This window comes from Rutilus rutilus (genome assembly GCF_951802725.1).
Source record: "Rutilus rutilus genome assembly, chromosome: 10".
NCBI lineage: Eukaryota > Metazoa > Chordata > Actinopteri > Cypriniformes > Leuciscidae > Rutilus > Rutilus rutilus.
The window spans coordinates 41,245,522-41,257,085 of NC_140215.1; the positions used below are offsets into that span (position 1 = coordinate 41,245,522).

The following is an 11,564-nucleotide window of genomic DNA, read 5'->3' on the forward strand; positions in this document are numbered from 1 at the left end:
TTCTGTACAGAGCGCATACCTTGATTTCAACTGCAAAAATTTACTTTAAAATGATCATTTGTGAGGATATTATTGAAATCTATAAGAAAGGTGAGTAAATTTTTTGTTTGTTAAAACTACTTTGTTATATCATTTTTAAAATGTCTCAAAAATGATGGCCATCAAAGCCAATTAAATGCATGGTCCGAGGAGAATGAGTGGAGAGTTGGTGAAGTGTCCTGGTGAGTTGCTATCATTTAGCAACGTAGCAATGAGCACTGGAGCTAGTCTACGAGCAGCAGTGCACAATAACGACACATTTATTTATTTTTTACTGTCATTGAATAGCACAGAGTGAAAAATCAACGTTTTCTTTATATCTATTGGCAGTGATCATGACGTTAGTTCAGAAAAGTACCGGTAACCTTTGTCATAGTGTCGTAGTACTGGTAAACTTTGTCTTTGTCATCTAGAAATAGAAGGCATCATGCTAGCTATATGGGCGTTTCTAAGCGTTTATCTCTTCTTCCGGTGAAAATGTTGTTGCAAACGTAGCCGCCGCGTGTCTGTCGCTGTGTTTGGCAGGTGCTTGTGTGGGCGGTGCCGTCCCATGGAAACTGCGTTGGAAAGCTTGTGCTGTAGGGAAGTGAGTGCGCTTTGGTCACTGGTCGAGGAGCTCACCCCGCAACCAGATGTGACGTGCCTGACTCAGCATCCAGGATTTGAGGCATGCTGCCTGAATCCGTTTGTGCTGAAGATAGCATACACCCATTTCAGGCAGGATCATGGTCCCCTTCAAGCCAGCACACACGAGTATGTTAATTGTTTACTTTTTACACAAAGTCTTATGAACCAACTTAAACAGTTATAGGTGACTAGAGATGTGTTGTATAGACAGTGAACATGTTTCCAACATACTCATCCCACTGCATACAGGCAGGCTATACGCTGGGCATATGGAGTTCTTGGCAGGCATATAAGGAAGCCTCTACCCTCCTGTCTGGTTTCAGCTGTCAGGCAACAATTTCATAGTGGTGACGAGACCTATCATGGCTTTCAATGGCCTCGTTTGGATGAAAATGAATAAAAACCATATTGGCATGTACAACATTAATTACGTATTTTTCAGTTCAAGATTTAAGTCATGCTTGTTCTGTTGTGATCGCTTAACCGCCCTTAAAATGTAACAATACACAGAACACGTGAATTCCAATAAAAACAGTTTATTAGTTTATCCCAAGTAATTACAGAGTACATTACAGAAGAGAGAGACCGGTTGGAAGTCCTGATAAAATAAACAAATCTGAAAAGACTCAAGACTCAAAATTACCTTGCAATAGTGTGGTCTTACCTGCGGGTCAGCTGATGGTTTGCTCTCTCTCTCTCTCTCACACACACACACACACACAAATACATGCATACATACATGCAGTGATATCAAAAGCACATAGAGCAGACACATAGTGACCCAAGACAAAAGCGCACACCAGGTACAGTGATTGGTAAATTATGTTGTTAATCTAAATTAGATAAAAGAAATTTCATGCAAACAAAAGAAAAAGAAAACCACAGCACACAGACAGAGCCCTTGTAAAACCACATGGAGCACACAGAGTAGGCACAACAGCGGCAAGGTCCCACCACCAGCTACAATTAATGGTTCTTACAAAGACAAAAAAGGAATGATCTTGTGCAAACAGCGAAGTAAAAAACCAAAGCAATAAATAGCACACAAAGACAAAACAAAACATGCGGCATGCAGAAAACCACCACCAAATGAACAGACAGGAAGGAATAAAACTACTACAATTAAAACAACTAAATGATTGGACCTGTCTGGGAAAATTTTTTAATAAAAATGTTAATTAGATTTGTTGTAGCGTGACTGCTGGGCTTGATAGAGGCTGATGGCCTCCTCCTTAGGAATTTGTTCGAATGATTTGGCGATGGGGGCGGGTGCACAGGCTGACAGATTGGCGGCGCTAACCTCTTGAAGAGCCTTTGGTGATTGTGTGTAGCTCTCCTGAAGGACCTCGATTAATGAAGTTGCATAACCTGCAGACATAATAATAATGATAAAATACTGTTTAAAGATTGCTGTCACTGATCAGATGTCTCATTCGCCATGTCAAAATATGATACAACTGCATGACACGGCTTACCGTATGAGGCCTTCTCTTTGATGGGACGCACTACATAGGCACCTTTTCTAAACCGTGGGTATCGCACGCAAAACTTCTCCGTTCCATCGCTTCTTCGTGCTGTCTCTCTGTTTGCATTGAAGTTATAATGTAGTGCCGCTAAGAGAAGCCTACAGGATAACAAATTTGAAAACACCTTTGAAACAAAAATCTTGTGTATGTATGATAAAATACTGCATTATGTATTCCATTGCACAGCACTGACCTGCTATACATGCCCAGGTATGAAAATCCAGTGTGCTTGGGCACGAAGTGTAGGATGAGGGAGTGGAAGGCTTCAAGGGAGAAAGTCTGGTGCTGTGGAGACAGCTGTCTCACATCCTTCAGTAAGGACGTCTTTGTGACAATGCTTTCCAGTTTTATTGCTCCCATTGAGCCTGCAAAGACCAAGATATGTAGGCAGACAGATAGAGAGATAGACAGACAGATTTTTGTTTTCAATGGAAACACACATGAGATTATCCTGCATAGGAATTATAGAGCATGCATAATACTACATACTGTGTACTGTACCTGGTTCCAGCCACTCTTTATCACGTTGATCCCCCTCCAGAGGGGAATGAGCGCAACTGGAAAAGGCAGGGGTGTCATGGTCGTGGATGTCCTGGATATGATTGACCAAGCTTCTCCATTTGGCCTCCATCACAGCTGGGTTGCCATCTGGGGTTGAGGCTGCAGTCCAGTAAAGATGGTTTACTATAGCTGGCCTCCACAACTGCAGGTGGTCACACTGCCTGTCTTTTGAGGCTGTATCCAAGGCCTTCCCCAGACCTGGTTTAGACAAATGGTATTAATTGAAATGCAATAACAAAAACTGCTTCAAGGTTCCAACAATGGATACATACTTTTCCCAACGTGCCACACATCAAAATAATGCCGTGTTCCCTCAGGGCACAGCTCTTCTCTCACCCATTTGGCAACCTAAAGAGTAGAAAGCAAACTTTGTGGATGCTTGCACTGTCTGGCCATCAGTGCATCAGCAAAAGTACAAACATCCAACCTTAGTGCAATTCATAAATCTACATTCTACATCTATATTGTATTTACCTGGCGATGTCTGTCTGTGATAAGGGTTGACAAATGCAGGTCCTGCCTCCTTCAGCAAGCTGATGCTGCGCTTGAGCCCCTCAAGCTCACACCAAGAGCTGTTGGGGACCTCTGAGCTCTGCAACATGACATAACAGTGTAAGTGTAGAATGTTTGTGGTGGTGAAGGAGGCGTGAAGGAACCAGAGGGTTGCTATTCCAAGCATTATAATACACTGTACAGGATTCAAAGTTAGGACAGACATGATAAAGCCCTATGCATGGTTGTACTAGTGGAAAAGTGCTATATAAGTTGCAGTCCACAGACTTAATTTCTTTGTCGTATAACATCAGGCTTACCTGAACAAGTTGCACATCCACCACCTTGTTCACTCTCTCCTCTTTCAACGAGTATGAGCCGTACTTTGCAGAGTGCCCTGGAGAATCTGACCTGGGGATAATTACAAATTTGAATTATGTTTCAAGTTTTTATTAACCAGTGTCTGTAAAGACAATCCACCTGCAATATAGAATCCAGGTTGTATGTAAAATTAAGTAATGCCATAGAATAAACAATTCTGCTTTACCTGCAGTCACCAGCAACAACTAGGCCTCCATCCATTGCCCTGAGGTCACTCAGATTCTTGGCCTGATCGTTCTGCCAGGCCTGAATGATGACAGGGATCGTGTAATGGTGCTGATGATGAAAGTAGGTGCTCACGCTGATGCACTGAAGGCCAAACAGGGTCATCATTCGCAATGTCTGGGAGGCCAAACATCCAGTAAAATGAATGGCCCCACTTAAAAGGAGGTTGCAGGCTGGCATATTCCTGTGTAGGATCGGCTGGCTGGGTGGGTGGGGGTGTCATTCAAACTACCAGATACACAAAAATGAAAATTCAAAGTTGGTCTATGTTGGTTTTAAATTATCTCACTTTTGTGGGGGTGACAAGTTTGAGATGGCTCCTCCTCACACAATTCCTCCTCATCCTCATCAGACATCTGGTCTTCTGGCACCCATGATGAATCACTGATGATGACAGAGGGATCCTCTTCTTCATCAGTTTGTTCAGGACTAGTGAGGGGGGTGGAAGTTTGCATCCTGAAAGTCGTTTGAGTCCCCACACTGACCATCTTGGGCTTTAGGTTCACCTGCACAGCTGTGGCAGAGGCAGTAAACATACCCACATATATGACAATCATGGCAAATCTAAGAGGTTATGTTTTGGTGTAGGCTATGTTTTAATTTCATCAACGTGTATGGAAATGTCCTGCATGCATAGAATTTGGCAACGTATGTTTTAGACAGCATATCAACCACTCAAACATTGAATCATCCCAGAAATACCCAAGATTTACCGTGAGACATTCCAGGGGGCTTCAAATTACATTGTGTCCCTGTGTCACAAGTGGAGGAGGAGGGCAAGGGGTCATCTATCATAGCACCGACACTGTCCGCGGTCTCCTGCGTCGAGGCATCTGTCAACATCTTGCGCAAAGAAATCCAAAATGGTCAGCAACACGATCACGGTTAAATACATATGAAAGAAAACCGTACTAGTCAATTTCCATCCACTTTAAATCAAGCAGCTAAATCAAACACACACACACACTGTTGTGAAAGTTGCTTGATTATCACCAGTGATCCAAACACTAACTTTAGTCAAGGCGCTAACTAGCTAAATATGACAAGCTTCTGGACATTGCACTTTTATTTTGGTTCATATTCATGAATCACGAAATGTGCTTTTCTGATGTCAGACTGATCATGACTGTAGTGGAGGGGAAACACGGTATGTAGTATACACAGAGCTAGCTAACGTAAACATTAGCATGAGGCTAACCGTAGCCAGCTCTCGCTTGCGGCGGGCGGCACCGATGTTAGTGCTTCTCGGTCTTGGGGCAGGGCAGGCAGAGAGGTGCGTGTGCACAGACGGCACGGCGGTCGGAATAAGCAGTACCTGGCTCAGCCTCTTCAGCCCAAGAGAAACCATCCTGATATCCCCTGGGTCGTAATCCTCCTCCCTGAAATGCGCGCTGCAGATCTTCGAGTTTGTGGTGACGGAGGTCATTGAAAAATTTGCCCGCCTAACACGGACAAATTGTACCCACTGTCTGAGGGTTGCCTTGTCCTTCACAGGGAAGCCATGGACCCTGTGTCCTGTTTGGGTGGAGTTTTTACACCCAGCACAAACACAGTAGTTCACCATTGTCAATCTACCTACTATATATTTCTATCTATTTATCTATCTAGCTGCTAGCTATCTATGCTAACGTTATGCTATCTGGCTGTCTGCCTATCTATCTATCTATATCTATCTATCTATCTGTCTGTCTATATCTATGTATTTATCTAAAATCTGCGCTATCTGAATACTCTCGTCTACTAATTGTCTCTCTAGTCACTCTCAATGCTCTCAAGGCGGGCTTTGGTAAATTCTCTCCCCAAGGTGACGTAATGCAATGCATTGTGGGGGAAAGGAGAATCGTTGCAAACCGCTGTAAGATAGTACCTACGTTTTCGTATTATATTCCGTTTTGTGATACCCAACAACATAAAATACAATGGATAACAGTTTAAATGTTTATTACCAACAAGCAAATTGCACAAATTCGTTGAAAAATTAACCCTGCAACACGGCCTTTAAGTAAATTAGCCTACTGCTTAATAAGCTAGACGACACCGCGAGTATGGTTAGGCATGATTGTGTCGTGATTGCGTTAATTATGGCACGTGAGTTAAGCATGAACCATGTGAAACGTTATAAAACAACTTGACCATATCTTTCTGAGGAACAAGAAGGAGGGGAAACAATTTGCATTTGTTTAAACATTTTAATAATTGAAAGTAACTAATTAATGGGCAAACCGTGAACTTAAAAATAAAATGATTAGGATACAGCGTGTTTGTGCGCGTGTGTGAGTGTTGTAACGTGTGTGTGCACCATTTACATTTAACACTAAACTGATTAAAAAAAGAATATTTGAAACTATTTACATTGTGTGTACATGTGGACAAACAACATTTATGGCAAAACCACTCAACGTCTGGCACTTCCTCCACCCCTGCGCACTCAACGTGGAACCAAAGATGTCAAAGGTCACACTGCACCCATTCATCAATGGCCCCATCTCCTGAGCCAGGTGGGACCGCCCTACTGCAGACAGCCCAGTGTTCCCCATCTTCCTCAGTGGGAGGTGGTGCCTGTTTCTTCTGCCTTTTGGCCTCCTGCCCTTGTCTTTTTTGCCTCCTTCTTCTTTGCCATATCTTCCTTGCGCTTTCTCTTCTTTTCTTCCTTCTCTTTCTCCTCTGCTTCTTTCTGCTCCAGCAGTCGAACATACCCATCACTTGTGATGACGCGGGCTGGCAGCGGAAGGCGACGCTTCACCTTCTCCCTCCTGTCCAAGGCTGGGCTCATGAGGACATTAGCCAGGCTTTCTGGAATGACCCCTGCTGCTACCAGGTAATTTCTGGGAATCCCCCTTTTACAGGTGGGACAAGGTGTGGAGGGAGTGGCTGATGTCTGTGTGTCAGTAGTGGGATCGCTGTATGTGTGTGTGGGAGTGACAGGTGCACCGGATGGCGTGGCTGAGGGAGTGACGGGAGCGATGGATGGCGTGGCTGAGGGAGTGACGGGAGCGATCGATGGCGGAGTGACGGGAGCGATGGATGGCCTGGCGTCAGCAGATGGGAGCACTCTCACCACCTAAGACAATAAAGCATATTTAAAACTCATTAGCACACCACAAAAAATGCAAGTAACTATTGTTGCTTTCGTCAACGAAAATTATGACTAAATATCGTCGTCAACGAACCTTTATCACCTGATGAAAACGAGACGAGACGCAACGTAAATGCTGTTCATGTTACGATGACTATAATCAAATGTATAATGCAATATTGTTGACGAATAAAATCGAGACTAAATGTGGTTTACAAAATAAAAACTATGCTAAAATGTCTCTTCATTTTCGTTGACCAAAACGAGACGAGACGAAATGTTATGACGTTATTTCGTCTCGTTTAGTCGCGTTATTATTATTATTTTGCAGTATTTCTGTTTCCCGTGGCTCACTTCAGCGGCTGCATCAGGTCGCACTGCGTGCCAAATGCTGCGTTTGCAGTGCGTAACTGATCCACGGCTGGACCACAAGCACATACTCACTATTTTTATTTCAAATCCAGAAGTTATCAGCTACTTTTATTTAAAAAAAAAGTTTTGTCAGCATTGCGATTCTTTTTGTACACATATACAGTACACTCCTTAATAGACGTAATTCAATTTTAAGCACAATTTAAACAACGTGTTGTTCAATGCATTACTTTTATATAGATTTAGAAGCAAGTGGTAAAATATTTAGCCATGTACTTATATTAAAATCGCAAACATTTCAAATTAAAACTTAAAATTGACAAAAACAGCCGACTCTCGTGCCTTTTCTTTTGCATTTAAATTTTAATACAATAAATCTTGGATGTCACAAAGAACTTGTTTTTCAACCTCAACGAATGAGACGAGTGTTACTTTTGCTATTTTTCCATAGTGGTACACTATATTGACTGGGTTAAATAGAATTGCATTACTAAAAAGAGACTAAAATAAAATTTTCATTGACTAAAACTAGACTAAAATAGTCATGGATAATTCTGACTAAAATAAGACTAAAATGCTCAGACTTTTAGTCGACTGAAACTTGACTAGACTAAAAAGAGTATGAACGTGACTAAAATTAATAAAAAACTAAAATGACTGCTTGAAAATTAAAACAGGCCGCCAAAAACAACACTACAAGTAACTTAGAGGATGAATTATCATTGTATTAATGTTAAGATTACCTGGCTTGTGTCCACAGCCCCCCTGGACAGAGGAAAGATGCCTGCCTTCCGGAAGCCAGCCTTGATGTTGTGTGCAGTGACAGCGGTGGGGTAGACAGTTTTTAGCAGGGAAGAAAACTGCTTCTTCCCCACCACAAGATCCCCTCGCACTAGACCCATCCTGGACGCCATGTTGGAAAAACCAGTCTTAAGGGGATTAAAGACAGCAATATCTAGGGGCTGTAGGATGTGTGTGGTGTGGGCAGGGAGGCAGAGGATTTCAATTGTATTTTCCCTGCAGTACATGATTACGTCTCTTGAGACATGTGTCTCGTGTTGGTCCATGATTAAAATGATTGGTCTTTCCTCCGGAGCATACTGCACAAAATGCCTCAGCCATTTAAGAAACAGCTCAGAGTCCATGTACCCCTTCTCCTGGATGCCGTAGAGAGCGTTGGGCGGCCCGTCCAGCCTGTATGCGTTCTTCGGGAGGCAGCCGGGGTAGATGATGAAGGGTGGGATGCTGTCCCCGGCTGCACTCACGCAGCAGTGCACTGTGATGTGCTTCCTGGTGGTCTGCTGCTGCTGGTAGACATGCTTCCTCCCAGTCTGGCAGAGCACCTTCTCCCTTGACCTAAGCTTGTCCCCAAAGCCAGTTTCGTCACAGTTGAAGACGAGATGGGGCTTGTTCTCTAAACTGTGACGGATGTACAAGGCTTCATATAACTGAAAGAACCCTTCAATGGCCTCTGGAGTAGCACCGTGGACTCTTGCTCTGTCAAGGGAATCGGCTGTACGGGAGGTGAGTTCTGGATGGCGGGCCTTAAATCTGGACCACCAGACATCACTCGGCCCCTTCTCCAGATTGACAGTGGTACTGTCCGCTCTGCCGCTCTCTTTTATGATGCCACTAGCCAGCACTTTCACCACAGCTCTTGTGACTGGGAAGCCGTGGTCTGCCATCCAAAATATAAAAGAAATCAGTGCATCTTCTTCTGCAGGCGTCAGGGCCGAATTAGGATGAGGGTTCAGTGTGTATTTCTTCTTTCTGTAGTCCTGCAGGGTGGTGTGTGGGATGCCATACTTTTTGGACGTCTGCCTCAAGCTAGCTCCTGCTCTCACTTCCTCAACTGCCTTTCTTAGCACTTCCTTTGTATACTGCTTTTTCTTGCCTGACATTTCCTCACTTTCCCTTGTCTTGCTTATTTTCCTATGAAATGAACATGCTGTATGTTTTGTTACAACTAAAACTGTTTACTGTATGTAAGTGCTATAAAACTGCTAGTACTAAAAACGAGTGTCATACACGCTCTGGTATTGGAGGATCATTAACAGATTATGTCTATTTGAAAACTTTAAATGCTTAAAACACAAACCTTTCTTCAGCAGATTCACAACAGAGGCAGAGTAGCGCGGCGCAGCCTTATGATGTCACAGCAACACACCAAAATAAAAGTCCTGGTCACAGGCTAAAATCACTAAAGTGCATAGACATTTAGACTATATACAAGAAATGACGTGAAATACATGTTAAAATACCTGCTGTATGGTAACAACATAAAAAAGAGATAGACTAATCGTTTAATGTAAGTTTATTAATTTATTTGTTATGGTCAAATCAGTCCACACTAACTGATGTAGAGCAGTGTTTCCCAAAACTGTGATACAGGTAATTCCTGGTATCATGTTGAACATTATAACATTTAGAAAATCAACCTCAGTTTTTAAAATAACTTGTGCAATCACTATTGGGAGAATAGATCACATAAATAACTTTTAAGTATTTATGAAACAAAATAGTAACGCTTTAGATTACAGCCGGCAAAATACTGCATAAGTAAAACAAATGTACAGCGTACCTTTCAGTAATTATAACGTACCTTTTAAGAACTTACATGTAGGAATAAGGGAATAATATGTACAGTTTGGGGAAAAGAGATGTAACAACCAGGAAAATGTAAAAAATATTTATACAGGAAATATTTTAGTACGGTAGCCCTAAAAGGCCATAGATTATAATTTTTTGATTTCTTGTTTTCTTGTGATCACGACATAATAAGAGTGGTTTTCTACGGAGCGCCTAAGGGGACATGGTGGTGGGAAAAAAATATGAGATGAGAGGAAAAATAATGTCAATGCTTTTGCGTTCCCCTGAAAAACGTTTGCGAAAAAACGCAACAGAATTGCCAAATAATTTTTTTTCCCATCTCATTTAATTTACCTTTAGGGATTCCATAGTTTTCTCGTTATCACAAGTTAATTTTCTCATGACCTCGACATTACAAAAGTTGTTTGATTCTGAAACTAATGCTCCAGGATTCCACTGTTGCTATAGTAACGGGCTTTCACACGCATCTGATTGACAGATAAACCATGCCACATGTTGTGGATATTTCAGGAAAAAGTTTACTTAATAATAAAGTCTACAATAAATAAATAAATAAATAAACAGATAGTGTTATCAATCATGGATGCCAGATCACTATTCTGAAATATTTTAGTGCTGCTTGGATTCAACCCACTTTATTTTACTCATTCGTTTGAAATAAAATTACATTACATAATTTGTTTGTGATTTTTATTGGTCATGTAGGATAGGTTGTGACTGATACCATGTGCGTTACGCTGGCTATATATCCTTCTAGCAATGCTCTTCCATCAAAAAGAGGTGCAATACTCCAGTTCACAAAAAACTAAACTTTAATCCAGTTGATATAACTACAAGCTTGGGATGCTTTTGAGAAGAGTGTGTGTGTGTGTCAAGTCACCTTTATTTATATAACGCTTTTTACAATACAGATTGCATCAAAGCAGCTTCACATTGATAACATGAAAATAATACAACAAAGTTCACCCTAATGGCTCGTTTCCACTGAGCAGCACGGTACGGGACAGTACGGTACGGTTCGGGTCTGTTAACCATGATCTGGCTAGCGTTTCCACTGCCAACAGTACCCTTACTTGATAGGCGTGGTGTTTCGATCTACGTCATTTCCGCGCGAAGAAGAACATAGTAAACTACAATGGATGACATACAGCAGATCTTGTTCTTGCTCCTCGACATGTTTGTCACTAGAAGACAAGCGCCGACATTAGGCTTTTCTCAATATCAAGTACGCAAAGTTTGTACTTGCCATGTGCGACTCCTACATGCAAATGGTACAGCGCGTTCTTAAAAGCGTCGCTGATACACCGGTTATCTCTGTTACTCTGTATGTACATTTTAAGCAACAATAAAACGAAATATGTTATAAAACACCACTCTGCCTCTTTTCGTTTTCATTTAAATAAATTAAACATTATAGGGACACAAATGTGGTTCATGCGCAACGCATATTGATTATTCACTGCACGTTATACGTTATTCTATTTATAACAAAACAAAATTTAAAACACAACCCTAACTTTACCGCTTTTCGTAAAAAAAAATAATAATTACACATATTCCAGGCAATATATGCATTTGTACAAATGTTGCAATAAATATCAGTGATAATCTTGTAATAAAAAATTACAAGAAACCATATTTCTTTTTGTAAAATT

General features: G+C 41.7%; 2 protein-coding genes across 3 annotated transcripts; both read right to left on the bottom strand.

The window, feature by feature from the left end:
* Positions 1-1,186: 1,186 nt before the first annotated feature.
* On the bottom strand, positions 1,187-9,472 carry LOC311298800 (uncharacterized protein). Of its 2 annotated transcripts, XM_084422058.1 has the most exons (11): positions 9,398-9,472; positions 4,565-4,694; positions 4,180-4,365; positions 3,793-4,079; positions 3,566-3,656; positions 3,228-3,345; positions 3,026-3,101; positions 2,694-2,951; positions 2,386-2,557; positions 2,142-2,290; positions 1,187-2,034 (listed from the first exon to the last, which is right to left on the bottom strand). In XM_084422058.1, the coding sequence occupies exons 8-11, from the start codon at positions 2,821-2,823 to the stop codon at positions 1,841-1,843; spliced, it is 645 nt and encodes a 214-aa protein (XP_084278184.1). In that variant the 5' UTR covers positions 2,824-2,951; positions 3,026-3,101; positions 3,228-3,345; positions 3,566-3,656; positions 3,793-4,079; positions 4,180-4,365; positions 4,565-4,694; positions 9,398-9,472; the 3' UTR covers positions 1,187-1,840. The 2 variants fall into 2 exon arrangements, 1 of the variants encoding a protein (XP_084278184.1); XR_014628999.1 differs by lacking the exons at positions 4,565-4,694; positions 9,398-9,472 and having other exon boundaries at positions 4,182-4,316.
* On the bottom strand, positions 6,024-9,454 carry LOC311298799 (uncharacterized protein). The gene is made up of 2 exons (XM_084422057.1): positions 8,043-9,454; positions 6,024-6,912 (listed from the first exon to the last, which is right to left on the bottom strand). Exons 1-2 carry the CDS (start codon positions 9,198-9,200, stop codon positions 6,394-6,396), a joined length of 1,677 nt encoding a protein of 558 aa, XP_084278183.1. The 5' UTR covers positions 9,201-9,454; the 3' UTR covers positions 6,024-6,393.
* Positions 9,473-11,564: the final 2,092 nt, after the last annotated feature.